General features: G+C 45.2%; 1 protein-coding gene across 7 annotated transcripts in view; it reads left to right on the forward strand.

Annotated features, from left to right (window-relative positions):
* mink1 (misshapen-like kinase 1) overlaps window positions 1-20817 on the forward strand; it is a 59606-nt gene that overhangs the window by 35026 nt on the left and 3763 nt on the right. Inside the window, exons 12-27 of one of the 7 annotated variants that reach the window (XM_014197479.2) lie at window positions 7037-7144; window positions 7763-7849; window positions 8238-8417; window positions 8712-8882; window positions 9357-9614; window positions 15857-15936; window positions 16484-16587; window positions 16722-16822; window positions 17149-17172; window positions 17310-17461; window positions 17797-17920; window positions 18102-18218; window positions 18317-18431; window positions 18718-18873; window positions 19022-19165; window positions 19399-19453. In XM_014197479.2, coding sequence (XP_014052954.1) covers window positions 7037-7144; window positions 7763-7849; window positions 8238-8417; window positions 8712-8882; window positions 9357-9614; window positions 15857-15936; window positions 16484-16587; window positions 16722-16822; window positions 17149-17172; window positions 17310-17461; window positions 17797-17920; window positions 18102-18218; window positions 18317-18431; window positions 18718-18873; window positions 19022-19165; window positions 19399-19415 — 1938 coding nt within the window. In that variant the 3' untranslated portion in view covers window positions 19416-19453. Of the gene's footprint in view, window positions 1-7036; window positions 7145-7762; window positions 7850-8237; window positions 8427-8711; window positions 8883-9356; window positions 9615-15856; window positions 15937-16483; window positions 16588-16721; window positions 16823-17148; window positions 17173-17309; window positions 17462-17796; window positions 17921-18101; window positions 18219-18316; window positions 18432-18717; window positions 18874-19021; window positions 19166-19398; window positions 19454-20817 lie in introns of those variants that run through there. The other 6 variants (XM_014197475.2, XM_014197478.2, XM_014197476.2 and 3 more) reach the window with 6 other exon arrangements.

Raw genomic sequence — 20817 nt, forward strand, 5'->3', positions numbered from 1 at the left:
AACAGACCAGTGTCTGGTCCTCCTACTCAACTGGAACCGTCCCTCCCTGGTACGGTATAGAACAGACCAGTGTCTGGTCCTCCTACTCAACTGGAACCGTCCCTCCCTGGTACGGTATAGAACAGACCAGTGTCTGGTCCTCCTACTCCAAACTGGAACCGTCTCTCCCTAGTACGGTATAGAACAGACCAGTGTCTGGTCCTCCTACTCCAAACTGGAACCGTCCCTCCCTGGTACGGTATAGAACAGACCAGTGTCTGGTCCTCCTACTCCAAACTGGAACCGTCTCTCCCTGGTACGGTATAGAACAGACCAGTGTCTGGTCCTCCTACTCCAAACTGGAACCGTCCCTCCCTGGTACGGTATAGAACAGACCAGTGTCTGGTCCTCCTACTCCAAACTGGAACCGTCTCTCCCTGGTACGGTATAGAACAGACCAGTGTCTGGTCCTCCTACTCCAAACTGGAACCATCTCTCCCTGGTACGGTATAGAACAGACCAGTGTCTGGTCCTCCTACTCCAAACTGGAACCATCTCTCCCTGGTACGGTATAGAACAGACCAGTGTCTGGTCCTCCTACTCCAAACTGGAACCATCTCTCCCTGGTACGGTATAGAACAGAACCATTAGCTCATGTCCTCTGGAATGCTCTTTAGGCTTTATTACCCAAAGACATTGTAAATCTCCTCTGTCAGTGTTATCTCATAGATGCCCATCCTCAGTAAAACACACACACAATAGTTAACAGAATACTCTATTCTGTCGAATAAAACAACCATTATAATACAATACAAGCATTATAATATAATCTTGCAATTTCCACGTCAACACACAGGCCTTAAATCAATTAGATTTGCTCACCTCCTGCACCCTCTCTCCTCCGTCCTCTCTCACCTCCTGCGCCCTCTCTCCTTCGTCTTCTCTCTCCTCCTGCGCCCTCTCTCCTCCGTCCTCGCTCACCTCCTGCGCCCTCTCTCCTCCGTCCTCTCTCACCTCCACCCACGCCCTCTCACCTCCTGTGCCCTCTCTCACCTCCTGTGCCCTCTCTCACCTCCTGTGCCCTCTCTCACCTCCTGTGCCCTCACTCCTCCGTCCCCTCTCACCTCCTCCGTCCTCTCACCTCCTTTTGAAAAGGTAAAAGTTAATCAAGGAGAGTTGGTGAGCAGAGGGAAAGTGGACAAATGCACTCGTATGAAATTACTTTTACAGGGGTGGATCCCAAAATAAATGTGTGAAGTGCTAAAAACAAATTTAGTTAGTTGTGCAAAACATTTTATCGATAAAAGGAGGCTATCAAGGAGGGTAGGACCGTCTTCTGTTTGTCTACTAACAAATTTACGCACACCTCAACCACTTATCGGTTTCCGAGTCACGGAGGAGAGAGGACGGAGGACGGGCTTTTGCCCAAACGAGAGAACTCCACTGACACAGTCACACACAGCCTTATCAACTGCGGCTAGTGTTCTTTAGCAGGTTCAAGTAAACCCTGATTTTACCCTTTGAGGTAAAACCAGTGACCAACATGGTTCAGCTGACTTTATTCTAACTTACAGAGAATGAATCATCACAAGCTTTTATACAGTTATTTATGTCACCCCAAGTCTCTAAGGTTTTCACAGTAGCCAGGTTTACTGGGCTTGTACTAGGGTGTTATGTATATTGCCAAAACACACTGTACAGTGTTTTTGAAGATGCCATAATACAGCAGGATATGAAGCTTGCTAATTTAGCAAGTTGGTCATGCCAGGTAGCCTAGTGGTTAGAGCGTTGGGCCAATAACCGAAAGGTTGCTGGATCGAATCCCCGAGCTGACAAGATAAAAATCTGTCGTTCTGCCCCTGAACAAGGCAGTTAACCCACGGTTCCCCGGTATTCCGTCATTGTAAATAAGAATTTGTTCTTCACTGACTTGCCTAGTTAAATTAAAAAAGCTATCTATATTGCTTTTTTTTTAATAATGTATATAATAAATAATGTATATAATTTCTGTGCCAACTGAGAGAATTCAATTGGATTTAAATCTCAAATGTTAGATTCACCACATGCAGTAGATGGGAATTGATTATCACAAGGTCAGGTATCAACTTTTCTTCAGGAAGAGAAAACATTTTTTATCGCTGAATGGTCTCTGGAGATAGTTCATCATTAATTGGCAACAACAAAAGAGAAGACAAGCATCTTAAATGTGAAATATGTCATTAGCAAGTTATATCTTGTTTTAATCCAACAATGAGGAAGCCTCTCTTAAGGGAGTTGTTTTAATAGGGAGGATGTAGTGTCTTTTCAGAAGGCGGCTTACTATTCAGGGCGATACCAATTAAAGTGATGCTCCAGAGCTTTTGTATCATTTCAGCCAGTAGTTTTGAAAGTAGTGCTCACAAACCAAAACGGGTCCCTGAAAATTGTAGACAATTGTGTACTACGTCATGCAATTCGTATGATATGTTACGAATAGGAATTTGTACAGTATGTTAAGAATTTGTAAGTGCTGAAGATCCCGGACTGCATCTTTCACCCTTTAGCCCTATTCTCAACTGGCTGGCAGAGCATGTTTTGGCAATGGATTTCGAAGTGGATATGAAAAGAATCTTCACGTTAACTTAATTGGTCAACTCCCCCAGCCCTACTGCATCAAAAAACATACTTTGTATATGCAGTTCAGTGTTGTGGCACTCTAACTTTGCTCACTCGGGGCTGTAAGAACTCTGTCACAAAATATATGGGATAAGAGGCAGGAATTCAGTTGATGAGGGATTAATATTGCACCATTCATGTTAGTTGAGACCTTGAAGCGTAGGCATATGAAAATAAATAGTTAAAATGTAAAAAGCCTAAAAAGTAAGAATTTTGTAAAAATGTGCTCAGCCAGGCGGTTGTCACTGTATGTAATAAGAGAACTGCACTTTGTCATACATTATTATCTCAAAATGTCTGAATATGTGGGAAACGTGAAATATTTGAAATCTATAATTCCTTTCCGGAGACATTGCAACAAACACAACCTGAAAACACATTCATTTCAATGTAATTGAATATTCATGTTTGGACATTTTTTTTTAATATAAATCCACATTTACCAAAGCTTACCCATCTATAAACTCCATTGACGCAGACCTAAAGTATGTTTTTTAAATATAGTTGAGATGAGTAAAAATGCTATGTTTTGCAATTCAAATATATAAAACATTAACACCTTCCTAATATTAGCGAAGAGACAGAATCATTAGAACATTTGTTTTGCTACTGTCAATATGTAGCTTGTTTTTGGTCGCAGTCAAAATGTGGTATTTCATGGGCCTCCCGAGTGGTGCACTGGTTTAAGGCACTGACTGCATCGCTGTGCCACTAGAGATCCTGGTTTGAGTCCAGGCTCTGTCGCAGCAGGCCGCTACTGGGAGACCCATGGGGCGGCGCACAATTGGCCCAACATCGTCCGGGTTAGGGGAGGGTTTGGCTGGTAGGGATGTTCTTGTCCCATCGCGCTCTAGCGTCTCCTGTGGCAGGCCGGGCGCAATCACGCTGACACGGTGTTTCTTCCGACATATTGGTGTGGCTGGCTTCCGAGTTAAGTGAGCATTGTGTCAAGAAGCAGTGCGGCTTGGCTGGGTTGTGTTTCGGAGGATGCACGGTTCTCGACCTTCACCTCTCCCGAGTCCGTACAGGAGTTGCAGCGATGAGGCAAGGCTGTAACTACCAATTGGATGCCATGAAGTTGGGGAGAAAAAGGGGTCAAATGTATTTTTAATTATTGTGTTATTTCATAGTTTTGATGTCTTCTCTATTATTCTACAATGTAAAAAATAAAGAAAAACCCTGGAATGAGTAGGTGTGTGCAAACTTTTGACTGGTACTGTACTCATTCAAGAGTTTTCCTTTATTTTACTGTTTTCTACATTGTTTTCAACAAAATTATGAAATAACACACATGGAATCATGTAGTAACCAAAAAAGTGTTTTATTTTTGAGATTCTTCAAAGTAACCACCCTTTGCCTTGATTGCTTTGCACACTCTTGGCATTCTCTCAACCACCTTCATGAGGTAGTCGCCTAATTTATTATTTGACCCTGCTGGTCATCTATGAACATTTGAACATTTTTCTGTTATAATCTCCACCCGGCACAGCCAGAAGAGGACTGGCAACCCCTTATAACCTGGTTCCGCTCTAGGTTTCTTCCTAGGTTTTGGCCTTTCTAGGGAGTTTTTACTAGCCACCGTGCTTCTACACCTGCATTGCTTGCTGTTTGGGGGTTTAGGCTGGGTTTCTGTACAGCACTTCGGGACATCAGCTGATGTAAGAAGGGCTTCATAAATACATTTGATTGATTGATTGATTTAATGCATTTCAATTCACAGGTGTGCCTTGTTGAAAGTTAATTTGTCGAATTTCTTAGTGCAATTGAACCAATCAGTTGTGTTGTGACAAGGTATGGGTGGTATACAGAAGATAGCCTATTTGGTAAAAGACCAAGTCCATATTATGGCAAGAACAGCTCAAATAAGCAAAGATAAACGACAGTCCATCATTACATTAAGACATGATGGTCAGTCAATCCGGAACATTTCAAGCACTTTCAAAGTTTCTTCAAGAGCAGTCGCAAAACCCATCAAGCACTATGATGAAACTGGCTCTCATGGGGACCGCTACAGGAAAGGAAGACCCAGAGTTAACTCTGCTGCAGAGGATAAGTTCATTAGAGTTACCAGCCTCAGAAATTGCAGCCCAAATAAATGCTTCACAGAGTTCAAGTAACAGACACATCTCAACATCAACTGTTCAGAGGAGACTGCGTGAATCAGGCCTTTATTATCGAATTGCTTCAAAGAAACCACTACTAAAGGACACCAATATGAAGAAGAGACTTCCTTGGGCCAAGAAACACAAGCAATGGATATTTGACCGGTGGAAATCTGTCCTTTGGTCTGATGACTCCAAATTAGAGATTTTTGGTTCCAACCACTGTGTCTTTGTGAGACGTAGAGTACGTGAACGGATGATCTCCGCATCTGTGGTTCCCACCGTGAAGCATGGAGGAGGAGGTGTGACGGTGTGGGGCTGCTTTGCTGGTGACACTGTCTGGGATTTATTTAGAATTCAAAGGCACACTTAACCAGCATGGCTACCGCAGCAATATGCCATCCCATCTGGTTTGCGCTTAGTGGAACTATAATTTGCTGTTCAACAGGACAATGACCCAAAACACACCTCCAGGCTGTGTAAGGGCTATTTGACCAAGAGGGAGAGTGATGGAGTGCTGCATCAGATGACCTGGCCTCCACAATCACCCGACCTCAACCCAATTGAGATGGTTTGGGATGAGTTGGACCGCAGAGTGAAGGAAAAGCAGCCAACAAGTGCTCAGCATATGTGGGAACTTTAAGACTGTTGGAAAAGCATTCCAGGTGACACCTCATGAAAGACTGTGTCGTCAAGGCAAAGGGTGGCTACTTTGAAGAATCTCATATGTTTTGATTTAACACTTTTTGGCTACTACATGATTCCATATATGTTATTTCATAGTTTTGATGTCTTCACTATTATTCTACAATGTAGAAAATAGTAAAAATAAAGAAAAACCCTTGAATGAGTAGGTGTGTCCAAACTTTTGACTGGTACTGTATATTTACCAAAAAATATATAGGGGGATGGAAATGATGCAGACAATTACAATGATGAGAGCTACAATCTATCTGCAATATTAAAGCTGATCTACCCCTCCAAAAAAGGGTAGATGTACTTGTTTTGTACAGTTACTGTAGGGTACATGCGGTAGAGGCCAATGGAACGCAGACCGTGGGGGATAGAAGGACGTCGGATTTGCGCACATTAACAAATCAGATTTAACAAAGTGGATATCCGTTATGATTGATGTATTGTAACAGGCCCACAATGTGGTTACTAAAGTCAGATTTGACAGTTTTCACTGCATAACATTTAGAAGTTTATTTTCAGGTTTAGAAGAAGTGACTGCTAACTCTCGTTCGTATAAGCTGGTAGCATAGGCAGCATACAGTGGTGGTAGTCAGTCGTTTTTAACTGTAATGCAGTTGATTGGTGACGATGACATGAATATGCATCTATACATGCGGTAAAGTGGCGTGGGACCAGTAACCGAAAGGTTGCAAGATCGAATACCTGAGCTGACAAGGTAAAAATCTGTCGTTCTGCCCCTGAACAAGGCAATTAACCAACTGTTCCTAGGCTGTCATTGTAAATAAGAATTTGTTCTTAACTGACATGCCTAGTTAAATAAAGGTATAAAAAAAATCTAACTCGACCAAAACAATGGAATTGCCATGGAAACACGTTGGAGAAAGATACTGAATCTCCTCCTTGCCCCCCAGCAAAATTAGCCTGCGTTTAGGCTATTGTTTGTGTTTCACACAATGTTGTGGTAAACATTTGAGTATGATGTTTGCATATGGATGTCAATCCCAACACATGTTCATGTCATCAATCAACTGCAATACAGTTCAAAACGACTAACTACCACCACTGAATTATGTATGTTAACTAGCTTATATGAACCAGTCAGTGTTTAGCAGACATTTACCACATCTATGGCATTGCTGCTATGGCTGTATTCTGACTTCTCAACCGCCTGGTAGAGATCTGTTATTTCTTAAATAAGCATCAAGTTGAAAAAAAAAAAAACATATTGATAGTTTGTGTTTGAGTTCTTAGTAGTATGAATTTAAGTTTTTAATAATAATAAAAATGTTTTATAAGGAGAGACCGGTAAAGGTTTAAAAGAACAACTGGCCAAGTGTTTGAATCAGGGAGCAGGTCAGTCTCAGAAGATGAGCAGGGCTGCAGTGGCTGGCGGTACATGTGTGACTCACAACCATCTCCCCCCTCCTCCCGCTCTTTCTCTCTCGCTTGCTCTTTCACACCTTTTATTTCCTCTCACAGTGGAGGAAGAAAACAAACGCTTTATGCAAAAGTAAGGCATCCATTATAACCACAACATAATATGCAAAAGTGGCTTCCACACTCATTTCTCTCCCTCTCTCTCCTGTCATCCCTCTCCCTCTCAGCAACAGAGAAAAGAGCGAGAGATGGTGAGACAGCAAGAAAAGGGCCCCCATCGGAGACTTGACGATATAAGGAGGGAGGAGGATAGGAGGCTGGCCGAGAGGGAGCAGGTAACCAACCACGAGAAGCGCAGGAGCACAATCAGCCAATTGTGGAGAGGTGTGGGCGTAGCCTACTCTGCAGGCTACTGCAAGCCACTCTGGCTGTGTAATGTCAGTGAGCTGGTTGCCATGGCAGCAGGGATCTAAATTAGAGTATTGATACAGAGATGAGTTTTCTGTGGGTGAGCTCAGTTTCTGCGTCTCTCTTTTGCTTCGTTTCTGCTCTACCTTCGTAACACTGCGACTGGCATTATATCACAGTCAACCTACGTTTTATAATCAATTCTCCTAGTCTCCTTTTCTCCATAAACCGTTTAACACTCCTACCATTGCCCGTTTCTAAGCGATAACTAACCTGCATCGAGTCCTAAATGAAGAAGTGATGCAATTTATATGGATTTGTATTGTAGAGGCTAACACTCAAACTGCAAAAGCTAATACCTTTTTATCAGTAGCGTTTAGTTTACCTGTAGCATTTTAAAGCCATGACAAATCACTAAGGCTGTATACTAACTAGTGTATGACAGTCATAATTTCCCCCCTACATCGTGGTCTATTTATATCTATCCTCTTCTTCTCCATTGTCTTTCCTTTCCCTCTTCACCCCTCCTCCACCTCTCTCTTCAGGAGTTCATAAGACATAAGTTAGAGGAGGAACAGCGGCAGTTAGAAATCCTTCAGCAGCAGCTGCTTCAGGAGCAGGCACTGCTCATGGTAACTCTCTTCCTTCCTTTATCCTGCAGTCACCTCCTCTCCTCAGCCCTAGTCTACCCCTACCTCTGCCTGCAGGGCATACTGCTCACCCTCCTCCTCCTACTGGCACTTCACACCTCTCACCACTAGAGGCGTCAAAATTCCACTTTGACGGTTTGCACTAACATACTGTATTTTGATTCTTTATTTTACGAAAACATTTCTTGAGAGAACTAGAGAATCATTGAGAGAACTCTGAGAATAAGGCCCTTGTCTATGTATACCCTGCATGATGTCCCCATCTTTGTATGTAGGATTGTGTCTGTTTGGGGGGCATGTCAAAGGGGTGTACTAGCCATGCTCAGGCCTAGAAAAGTCTGCTTTTGACCGTATGATGGTGTGTGTGCAGGAATACAAGCGTAAGCAGCTGGAAGAGCAGAGGCAGTCGGAGCGTCTGCAGAGGCAGCTGCAGCAGGAGCATGCCTACTTGGTGTCCCTGCAGCAGCAGCAACAGGACAAGAAGCCCCAGCCCCTCTACCACTACAGCAAGAACGTGGAGCCCAACAATAAGCCTGCATGGGCCCGAGAGGTACAATAATGCCACACGGACATGAACAGTGGAACATGCTATAACTTCAACTTAAATAACCCTATCGACCACACCTTTCATTAAATAGGGTTTTATAACCTAGAGTAATACCAGAGGAATATATTCAGCAATTACCCTGTAACAAGCTAGCATCAAGCAGTTATGCAGTATCACCTTAAGTGTCATATTGTTTCCTGAAAGTTAGTCTGATTCGACATCTCTGTGATGGGATTTCTCCCTTCCTCTCCCCCCATCACTTCTCCCCTTATTTCCCTCCATTTTCCTCTGTCTCAGGTGGAGGAGCGCAGTAAGCTCAACAGGCAGGGCTCCCCCAAAATCTGCAACACTGTCTCTGACACTGCCATCCAATCACGCTCTGACTCCATCAGCCAATCCGGAGGGGGCCAGGCTGCTCAGACCCCACCTATGCAGCGGCCTGTTGAGCCTCAGGGGGGGCAGGGCAAGGTGTGTGTTGTTGTTTGTTCATCTGGGAATATATTTGTGTGTACTTTATTAATATGTTTCCCTTGTTACAATATAGTGTAGACATGTTGTTGAAATACTGGTTTATCACAATGGAGACTGCAATGTGTCAAAGTTGAGAGAAAAATTAGATGTTCTTTCCTTCCCTATGTCTTTTTCCTTGGACTGCATTACCCCCTGTCTAATAATGTTTATTTTACCTTTATTTATTTTCAATCTTCTTTTCCTTCCTTTTCTCCCCTCTCCTCCTCCTGGACCCACCCTTTTCCCTTCTTATTGCTTTCATATCGTCTTATTTCCCTCATTTCATAAAATGGCAAAAATCCCTATATGCACTGCACAATCCTCCGTCCTATCACTCTATTTTGCTTGCTCTCACTACCTGACCCTGCCCTCTCCTCCACCTCCATACTCACTTCCTCCGTTCCCTCCTTCCTCACTGCTGCACCCCTGCAGTTCCAGATGGCCCACTTGGTCCCGCTGAAGCCCTACGCTGCCCCTGTCCCCCGCTCCCAGTCCCTGTGTGACCAGCCCACTAAGACCATGTCCGCCTTCCCCACCCAGGACCCCTCCCCCACCCCCCGCCCCGTCCACTCCAGGGAGCTGGTCCGACAGAACTCTGATCCCACCTCCGAGAGCCCCGCCCCACAGCCTCGCAAAAGGGAGGACCGCGGCCCCTGGATCCGCCTGCCGGAGATCGAACAGCCGCCCAAGGTGAGAGGCCACCTGCTGGTTTTAGTCTTTTAGATATACTGTACCAGTCAAAGGTTTGGACACACCTACTCATTCAAGTTTAAAACAATTTTTTTACTCTTTTCTACATTGTAGAATAATAGTGAAGACATCAAAACTATGAAATAACACATGGAATCATGTAGTAAGCAAAAAAGTGTAAAACAAATCAAAATATATTTTATATTTGAGAATCTTTAAAGTAGCCACCCTTTGCCTTGATGACAGCTTTTCACACTCTTGGCATTCTCTCAACCAGCTTCATGATGTAGTCGCCTGGAATGCATTTCAATTAACAGGTGTGCTTTGTTAAAAGTTAATTTGTGGAATTTCTTTCCTTCTTAATGCGTTTCAGCCAATCAGTGTTGTGACAAGGTAGGGGTGGTATACAGAAGATAGCCCTATTTGGTAAAAGACCAAGTCTATATTATGGCAAGAACAGCTCAAATAAGCAAAGAGAAACGACAGTCCGCCATTCCTACAAGACATGAAGATCAGTCAGTCTGGAACATTTCAAGAACTTTCAATGTTTATTCAAGTGCAGTCACAAAAACCATCAAGCGCTATGATGAAACTGGCTCTCATGAGGACCGACACGGGAAAGGAAGACCCAGAGTTACCTCTGCTGCAGAGGATACGTTCATTAGATTTAACTGCACCTCAGATTGCAGCCCAAATAAATGCTTCACAAAGTTCAAGTAACAGACACATCTCAACATCAACTGTTCAGAGGAGACTGCGTGAATAATGCCTTCATGGTTGAATTGCTACAAAGAAACCACTACTAAAGGACACCAATAAGAAGAGGACCCAGAGTAGGTGAACGGATGATCTCCACATGATGGTTTGGAGGTGCTTTGTTGGTGACACTGTGTTATTTATTTAGAATTCAAGGCACACTTAACCAGCATGGCTACCACAGCATTCTGCAGCAATCCGCCACCCCATCTGGATTGCGTTTAGTCCCACTATCATTTGTGTTTCAACAGGGTAATAACCCAAAACACACCTCCAGGCTGTGTAAAGGCTGTTTGACCAAGAGGGAGAGTGATGGAGTGCTGCATCAGATGACCTGGCCTCCACAATCGCCCAACCTCAACCCAATTAAGATGGTTTGGGATGAGTTGGACCGCAGAGTGAAGGAAAAGCAGCCAACAAGTGCTCAGCATATGTGGGAACTCCTTCAAGACTGTTGCAAAAGCATTCCTTAGGCTAGCTGGTTGAGAGTATGCATAACTGTCATCAATGCAAGGGATGGCTACTTTGAAGAATCTAACATCTAAAATATACACTGCTCAAAAAAATAAAGGGAACACTTAAACAACACAATGTAACTCCAAGTCAATCACACTTCTGTGAAATCAAACTGTCCACTTAGGAAGCAACACTGATTGACAATAAATTTCACATGCTGTTGTGCAAATGGAATAGACAACAGGTGGAAATTATAGGCAATAAGCAAGACACCCCCAATAAAGGAGTGGTTCTGCAGGTGGGGACCACAGACCACTTCTCAGTTCCTATGCTTCCTGGCTGATGTTTTGGTCACATTTGAATGCTGGCGGTGCTTTCACTCTAGTGGTAGCATGAGACGGAGTCTACAACCCACACAAGTGGCTCAGGTAGTGCAGCTCATCCAGGATGGCACATCAATGCGAGCTGTGGCAAGAAGGTTTGCTGTGTCTGTCAGCGTAGTGTCCAGAGCATGGAGGCGCTACCAGGAGACAGGCCAGTACATCAGGAGACGTGGAGGAGGTCGTAGGAGGGCAACAACCCAGCAGCAGGACCGCTACCTCAGCCTTTGTGCAAGGAGGAGCAGGAGGAGCACTGCCAGAACCCTGCAAAATGACCTCCAGCAGGCCACAAATGTGCATGTGTCTGCTCAAACTGTCAGAAACAGACTCCATGAGGGTGGTATGAGGGCCCGACGTCCACAGGTGGGGGTTGTGCTTACAGCCCAACACCGTGCAGGACGTTTGGCATTTGCCAGAGAACACCAAGATTGGCAAATTCGCCACTGGCGCCCTGTGCTCTTCACAGATGAAAGCAGGTTCACACTGAGCACGTAACAGACGTGACAGAGTCTGGAGACGCCGTGGAGAACGTTCTGCTGCCTGCAACATCCTCCAGCATGACCGGTTTGGCGGTGGGTCAGTCATGGTGTGGGGTGGCATTTCTTTGGGGGCCGCACAGCCCTCCATGTGCTCGCCAGAGGTAGCCTGACTGCCATTAGGTACCGAGATGAGATCCTCAGACCCCTTGTGAGACCATATGCTGCTGCGGTTGGCCCTGGGTTCCTCCGTATGTAAGACAATGCTAGACCTCGTGGCTGGAGTGTGTCAGCAGTTCCTGCAAGAGGAAGGCATTGATGCTATGGACTGGCCCGCCCGTTCCCCAGACCTGAATCCAATTGAGCACATCTGGGACATCATGTCTCGCTCCATCCACCAACGCCACATTGCACCACAGACTGTCCAGGAGTTGGCGGATGCTTTAGTCCAGGTCTGGGAGGAGATCTCTCAGGAGACCATCCGCCACCTCATCAGGAGCATGCCCAGGCGTTGTAGGGAGGTCATACAGGCACGTGGAGGCCACACACACTACTGAGCCTTATTTTGACTTGTTTTAAGGACATTACATCAAAGTTGGATCAGCCTGTAGTGTGGTTTTCCACTTTTAATTTTGAGTGTGACACCAAATCCAGACCTCCATGGGTTGATAAATTGGATTTCCATTGATTATTTTTGTGTGATTTTGTTGTCAGCACATTCAACTATGTAAAGAAAAAAGTATTTAATAAGATTATTTCTTTCATTCAGATCTAGGATGTGTTGTTTATGTGTTCCCTTTATTTTTTTGAGCAGTATATTTTGATTTAACACTTTTTTTGGTTACTACATGATTCCATATGTGTTATTTCATAGTGTTGATGTCTTCACTATTATTCTACGATGTAGAAAATAGTAAAAATAAAGAAAATCCCTTGAATGAGTAGGTGTGTCAAATCTTGACTGGTACTGTATATTTACAAAAAAATATACAGGGGAATGGAAATGATGCAGACAATTACAATGATGAGAGCTACAATCTATCTGCAATATTAAAGCTGATCTACCTGAAAATGGCAGATGTACTTAATGTTTTGTACACCTAGTGTACATGCGGTAGAGGCAAATGGAACACAGACCGTGGGGGATAGAAGGACTTCGCATTGGCGCACATTAGCAAATCAGATTTAACAAAGTGACTATTCGTCATCCATCATGATTGATGTATTGTAACAGGCCCACAATGTGGTTACTAAAGTCAGATTTGACAGTTTTCACTGCATAACATTTAGAAGTTTCTTTTCAGGTTTAGAAGAAGTGACTGCTAAATGCTAACTCTCGTTCGTATAAGCTGGTAGCATAGGCAGCATACAGTGGTGGTAGTCAGTCGTTTTTAACTGTAATGCAGTTGATTGGTGACGATGACATGAACATGCATCTATACATGCGGTAAAGAGGTCAATCGAACTCGACCAAATCAATGGAATTGCCATATTCTTATCGGCAGACTCAACAGCCTTGGTTTCTCTAATGACTGCCTCGCCTGGTTCACTAACTACTTCTCAGATAGAGTTCAGTGTGTCAAATCGGAGGGCCTGTTGTCCAGACCTCTGGCAGTCTCTATGGGTGTGCCACAGGGTTCAATTCTCTGGCCGACTCTTTTCTCTGTATATATCAATGATGTCGCTCTTGCTGCGGGTGATTCTTTGATCCACCTCTACGCAGAAGACACCATTCTGTATACTTCTGGCCCTTCTTTGGACACTGTGTTAACAGACCTCCAAACGAGCTTCAATGCCATACAACACTCCTTCCGTGGCCTCCAACTGCTCTTAAATGCTAGTAAAACGAAATGCATGCTCTTCAACCGATCGCTGCCCGCCCGCCTAGCATCCCTACTCTGGACGGTTCTGACTTAGAATATGTGGACAACTATAAATACCTAGGTGTCTGGCTAGACTGTAAACTCCTTCCAGACACACATTAAGCATCTCCAATCCAAAAAATCTAGAATCGGCTTCCTATTTCGCAACAAAGCCTCCTTCACTCATGCTGCCAAACATACCCTCGTAAAACGGACTATCCTGCCGATCCTTGACTTCGGCGATGTCATTTACAAAATAGCCTCCAACACTCTACTCAGCAAATTGGATGCAGTCTATCACAGTGCCATCTGTTTTGTCACCAAAGCCCCATATACTACCCACCATTGCGACCTGTATGCTCTTGTTGGCTGGTCCTCGCTACATATTCGTCGCCAGACCCACTGGCTTCAGGTCATCTATTAGTCTTTGCTAGGTAAAGCTCCGCCTTATCTCAGCTCACTGGTCACCATAGCAACACCCACCCGTAGCACACACTCCAGCAGGTATATTTCACTGGTCATCCCCAAAGCCAACACCTCCTTTGGCCGCCTTTCCTTCCAGTTCTCTGCTGCCAATGACTTGAACCAATTGTAAAAATCACTGAAGTTGGAGACCTATATCTCCCTCGCTAACTTAAAGCATTGGCTGTCAGAGCAGCTTACCGATCGCTGTACACAGCCCATCTGTAAATAGCCCATCCAACCAACTACCTACCCCATCCCCATATGTTTTTTTTTTCTTCTTTTTTCTGCTCTTTAGCACACCCGTGTTTATACTTGCACATCCTCATCTGCACATATATCACTCCACGGTAAATTGCTAAATTGTAATTACTTCGCCACTGTGGCCTATTTTTTTGCCTTACCTCCTTACTTAATTTGCACACACTGTATACAGATTTTCTATTGCGTTATTGATTGTACATTTGTTTATCCCATGTGCAACTGTGTTGTTTTTGTCGCACTGCTTTGCTTTATCTTGGCCAGGTCACAGTTGTAATGAGAACTTGTTCTCAACTGGCCTACCTGGTTAAATAAAGGTGAAATAAAGAAAAATAAAGAAAAACCCTTGAATGTTTTGGTGTGTCCAAACTTTTGACTGGTTCTGTATATACAAAAGTATGTGGACACCCCTTCAAATTAGTGGATTCGGCTATTTTAGCCACACCTGTTGCTGACCTGTATAACATCGAGCGCAAAGCCATGAAATCTCCATATATAAACATTGGCAGTAGAATGGCCTAACTGAAGAGCTCAGTGACTTTCAACATGGCACCATCATAGAATGCCACCTTTCCAACAAGTCAGTTCATCAAATTTCGGCCCTGTTAGAGCTGCCCCGGTCAACTGTAAGTGCTGTTATTGGAAGTGGAAATGTCTAGGAGCAACAACGGCTCAGCCGTGAAGTGGTAGGCCACACAAGCTCACAGAATGGAACCTCCGAATGCTGAAGCGTGTAGTGCGTAAAAATTGTCTGTCCTCGGTTGCAACACTTACTACCGAGTACCAAACTGCCTCTGGAAGCAACGTCAGCACAAGAACTGTTTGTCGGGAGCTTCCAAGCCTAAGATCACAATGCCAAGCGTCTGCTGGAGTGGTGTAAATCTCACCACCATTGGACTCTGGAGTAGTGGAAATGCGTTCTCTGGATTGATGAATCACACTTTACTATCTGGCAGTTTAACAGCCGAATCTGGGTTTGGCGGATGCCAGGAGAGTGCTACCTGCCCCAATGTATAGTGCCAACTGTAAAGTTTGGTGGAGGAGGAATAATGGTCTGGGGCTGTTTTTCATGTTTCGGGCTAGGGCCCTTTAGTTCCAGTGAAGGGAAATCTTAATGCTACAGCATACAATGACATTCTAGACGATTCTGTACTTCCAACTTTGTGGCAACAGTTTGGGAAAGGTCCTTTCCTGTTTCAGCATGACAATGTCCCCATGCACAAAGCGAGGTCCATACAGAAATGGTTTGTTGAGATCTGTGTGGAAGAACTTGACTGGCCTGCACAGAGCCCTGACCTCAACCCCATCGAACACCTTTGGAATGAATTGGAATGCAGACTGCGTGCCAGGCCTAATCGCCCAACATCAGTGAGGTCTGGCACTGCGGGGAAGCAAGTCCCCTCAGCAATGTTCCAACATCTAGTGGAAAGCCTTCCCAGAAGAGTGGAGGCAGTTATAGCAGCAAAGGGGCGACCAAGTCCATATTAATGCCGATGATTTTGGAATGAGATGTTCGACGAGCAGATGTTCACATACTTTTGGTCATATAGTGTATTTAGTAATGTCGGATATCTCTCTATCTTTCGCAGATTCCCCAGAGGACCGCCTCCATTGCCACAGCTCTCAACACCAACCTATCATCTGGCATCAGGCATCCAGTCAGAGCCAGGTAACTCAGACGGACACATCTAAGCTACTCTCATTCTAATTCCGGCTCCTAGAACCAAATCTCCCGCTTCTTGATTTAGGTTTTGGCGGCAAACACTTTCCAATCTGTCTTAACGAAGTCCATACCTCCCTCTGCCAAAGCCTGTTCCCAGTTCCTCCCTCCCTCTTCAGAAAGGGCACGTGTTTATTCATATTTTATGCACTACATGCAAACATGGAGGTATCTGAAGATGTTTTCAATGGAACTATTTAGCGGGTAAGCAGTGTTTTAGAGAATTATGGCGAAAATTTGTCCCCACTAAACAACACCTCCGCAAAATCATGATTTGTCTAAATACTCAGCTGATGATAATCTAAAGCACCAAACAGTAAGTCACTTTTACTCCCTGTCTCACTCATGAGCTCATTTGGCAATACATTCACATTTTAAAGATGTCAGAAGACTATTCTGATTCCAATCATGACCCATGGATGATGGTAGATCATGACAGAGTTATGATATTCACTGCTGAGGCTTAATAACTGATCTTATCTCTTCCTTGTAACAGCAACCCAGACCTCAGCCGCAACGACCGCTGGGAGAGAGGAGATAGCATGAACCTCGTATCCAATCTACCCCAGACTGGCTCTCTGGAGAGGCACCGGATACTCAGTGAGTCGATCACATTCTCTGTGACTCTGCTTATCTATCTCTTTCTCTTTCTGTTGATCCCTCTTATGGAATGAAAGCAAGCCCCAGCAATGATGTTAGCAGTTCCTTGGTGACATTCAGAATGTTGGTTTCAGGCTCCTCCAAAATAGACTCCCCCATACTAGGCCATGACGGGCGCATGACTGGGCACAAGCCAGGGGAGTCTCGCACGTCGTCCCGCCCCAGTCGCCCTGCTGTAAGTACCCCTCACCTGTAAAACACCCTCACGGTGAACACTGCATGAAGGATATTCAGACACTTTACACACCCTTCCCATTTATCAGCTGTTCACACGCTTCTTCTTTTCAGCTTATCACTTTTCAAATGTATTTTCACTGACTATTCTGCACTATTGTAACACCTGCACTCACTCCCCAATCCCTACAGCAGATCTTTTTCTGGATATTGACTCCTACGCTAACGGTTTCTCTTTTTTTCATATCCTATTCTCTGCACTTTTCTTTTTCTCTCTTCCTACACCGCTCACTTCCCTGTTTGTCCACTGCTTCTTCCTATGCACAGAGTTACAAGAGAGCTATAGGAGAGGTAAGTATCTGTGTGTGTGCTGTGATACACAAGTATTGGTTTCACTATGTCAGGCTGCTGTGTTAAGTTACACATGCCTGTCATAGTCCTAGTATGCTGGTAAAACCTGTCGTGTGTGTGTGTGTGTGTGTGTTCAGGACCATGGGCTGTATGCTAAGGAGCGTCCTGAGGAGCAGCCCAGACCTCCAGTGAAGGCCAATGACTACTCCTCATCCTCAGAAGGCAGTGAGAGCAGTGAGGAGAGTGAGAGTGGAGAGGGGAATGAGGAGGAGGACAGCCCTACAGACCGGTCAGTACCAGGGTGGGAGAACACACACACTGACAAACAGGAAGGAGAAAAAAGGAGAGACAGCTTCTTGTGTGAATAATGACATTGAAAGGAGAGACAGCTTCTCGTGTGAATAATGACATTGAAAGGAGAGACAGCTTCTCGTGTGAATAATGACATTGAAAGGAGAGACGACTTCTCGTGTGAATAATGACATTGAAAGCCCATTCTTATCCTCTTTATACCGCCACCCTCACCTTCCCTTCTTTCATTTTCCTGTCTACTTCATATCCTCTGCTGTTCTGTCATTTTCCTCTGTTTCTTCCTCCTTGACATCATCTCCTGTCTGTCTTTAGTCCCCGGGATGCCGACACTGACTCGGTCAACACCATGGTGGTTCATGAGGAGGAGGAGGAGGGCGAGGGAGGGGAGGAGGGGCAGGCTGGAGTCTACAGGGACCAGACCATGCTGGTGCAGAGGGTGAGTTATGTCTTTCAGGAAGTAGCCTACTGGACTAGAGAGAAGTCATCTGTATTAAACACACATTTGTATACATGCATGTGTGTGGAGTTGTGTAAATGTGTGTGGGTGGTCAGGTTACTCTTATGTAGGAGGTTGTGTTGGGCCATTGTGACTGTGGTTTGTCCCCGTTGCCCGGCAGACACCAGAGAAGCGGAGCCACAATGGATACACCAACCTGCCTGATGTGGTGCAGCCCTCCCACTCCCCCACTGACTCCGCCTCCCACTCCTCCCCTGGGAAAGACTCTGTCTATGATGTGAGTCTCTCTGACTGTCTCCCCGAATACAAGTACAATCATGGACATGGTTCTCTGCCCAAAACCCCATTCTCTCCCTTCCTTCCTGTTTCCCTCAGTATCAGTCCAGGGGTCTAGTCAAGGCGTCAAGTGGCAAGTCCTCTTTCACCACCTTTGTTGACCTGGGCATGTACCAACCACCAGGTGACACTGCGGATGCCATCTCTGTGGGCAGTAAGTACAGACAGAATGTCTCATTATCAAGAGGTTAAATGAGGTTCCCCTAAACACCCTCAATTCCTTAGTTCCCTTTTCTAGTCTCTAGCTTCATTACTCGGCTCACAATCCAGCATCTTTTACTTTACTGCTGTTAGTAAATCTGAGTCATGGAAATGTCTCACAGCAGGAGGGCAGCATTTGCTCACAGTAGCTTGATTCAATATCATTCCCTTAAGGAAGTTTTCTCTCCTCTTCCGTCTAAACATTGCCTGCTTCTCTGCCTCCCTCCTGCTGTGTCCAGGCCTGGGCTCCAGGTTTGAGCAGCTGAAGATGGAGGTGAGGAAAGGCTCCATGGTGAACGTGAACCCCACCAACACACGCCCCCACAGCGACACCCCCGAGATCCGCAAGTACAAGAAGAGGTTCAACTCTGAGATCCTCTGTGCTGCTCTCTGGGGTGAGACAGACGGCACGCTGGTCTAAGCTATAGCCCGCACTGTAATCATTTTATCCCCTCCACCATGAGTATCACATCTTTTACATATTTCCTGTAGGTCCTGATTGATTGCATTTTGGGGATATTTGTATCTGTGTGTGATTCCCAGGTGTGAACCTGCTGGTGGGGACAGAGAATGGTCTGAAGCTGCTGGACCGTAGTGGTCAGGGGAAGGTCTACCCCCTCATCAATTCCCGCAGGTTTCAACAAATGGATGTCCTGGAGGGACTGAACCTGCTCATCACCATATCAGGTGATTAGTACTGCTCAGGACTTGAACACTGCGCTCACCTGGGGTCTGTTCAGGATAGTGCAACATCACAAAATCCTCAGATAGAATCTGTTAGCTCTACATTTTGCCTTTCTATCTGCAACGTTCTGAACGTTTCATTTCAACTGAATACACCCGTGGCTAGTTAAGGATCATATCACCTCCACCTTATCTGACACCCTAGACCCACTTCAATTTGCTTACCGCCCCAATAGATCCACAGACGATGTAATCACCACCACACTGCACACTGCCCTATCCCATCTGGACAAGAGGAATACCTATGTAAGAATGCTGTTCATTGACCATAGCTCAGCCTTCAACACCATGGTACCCTCCAAGCTCATCATCAAGCTCAGGGCCCTAGGTCTGAACCTCGCCCTGTGCAACTGGGTCTTGGACTTCCTGACGGGCCGCCCCCAGGTGGTGAAGGTAGGAAACAACACCTCCACTTCACTGATCCTCAACACAGGGGCGCCACAAGGGTGTGTACTCAGCCCCCTCCTGTACTCCCTGTTCACCCATGACTGTGTGGCCATGCACGCCTCCAACTCAATCATCAAGTTTGCAGACGACACAACCATAGTAGGCCTGATTACTAACAATGACGAGACAGCCTACAGGGAGGAGGTGAGGGACCTGGCTGAGTGGTGCCAGGAAAATAACCTCACCCTCAACATCAACAAAGTGAAGGAGCTGATCGTGGACTTCAGGAAAAAGCAGAGGAAGCACCCCCTCTCTACATCGACGGGACCGCAGTGGAGAAGGTACAAAGCGTCAAGTTCCTTGGCGTACACATCACTCACGATCTGAAATGGTCCACCCACACAGACGTGTGGTGAAGAAGGCGCAACAGTACCTCTACAACCTCAGAGGAGGCTGAAGAAATTTGACTTGGCTCCTAAGACCCTCACACATTTTTACAGATGCACCATTGAGAGCGTCCTGTCGGGCTGTATCATCACCTGGTATGCAACTGCACCACCCACAACCGCATGGCTCTCCAGATGGTAGTGAGGTCTGCACAACGCATCACCGGGGGCAACTACCTGCCCTCCAGGACACCTACACCACCCGATGTCACAGGAAGGCCAATAAGATCAAGGACAACAACCACCTGAGCCACTGCCTGTTCACCCCGCTATCATCCAGAAGGCGAGGTCAGTACAGGTGCATCAAAGCAGGGACCAAGAGACTGAAAAACAGCTTCTATCTCAAGGCCATCAGACTGTTAAATAGCCATCACTAGCCGGCTACCACCCGGTTACTCAACCCTGCACCTTAGAGGCTGCTGCCCCATATACATAGACTGGCCACTTTAATAATGGAACACTAGTCACTTTAATAATGTTTACATACTGCTTTACTCATCTCATATGTATATATACTGTATTTTAGTCAGTGCCATTCCGACATTGCTCGTCCTAATATTTATATATTTCTTAATTCCATTATTTTACTTTTAGATTTGTGTGTATGGTTGTGAATTGTTAGATACTACTGTGAATTGTTAGATATTACTGCACTGTTGGAGCTAGGAACACAAACATGTATGTGACCAATAAGATTAGATTTGATTTGACAAGGACCTGTGCATCACAAACTCCATCTGTTGCTACTCAGCCCCTTTTCTT

This window comes from Salmo salar, chromosome ssa04 (genome assembly GCF_905237065.1).
Source record: "Salmo salar chromosome ssa04, Ssal_v3.1, whole genome shotgun sequence".
In the NCBI taxonomy this organism is placed as follows: Eukaryota; Metazoa; Chordata; class Actinopteri; order Salmoniformes; family Salmonidae; genus Salmo; species Salmo salar.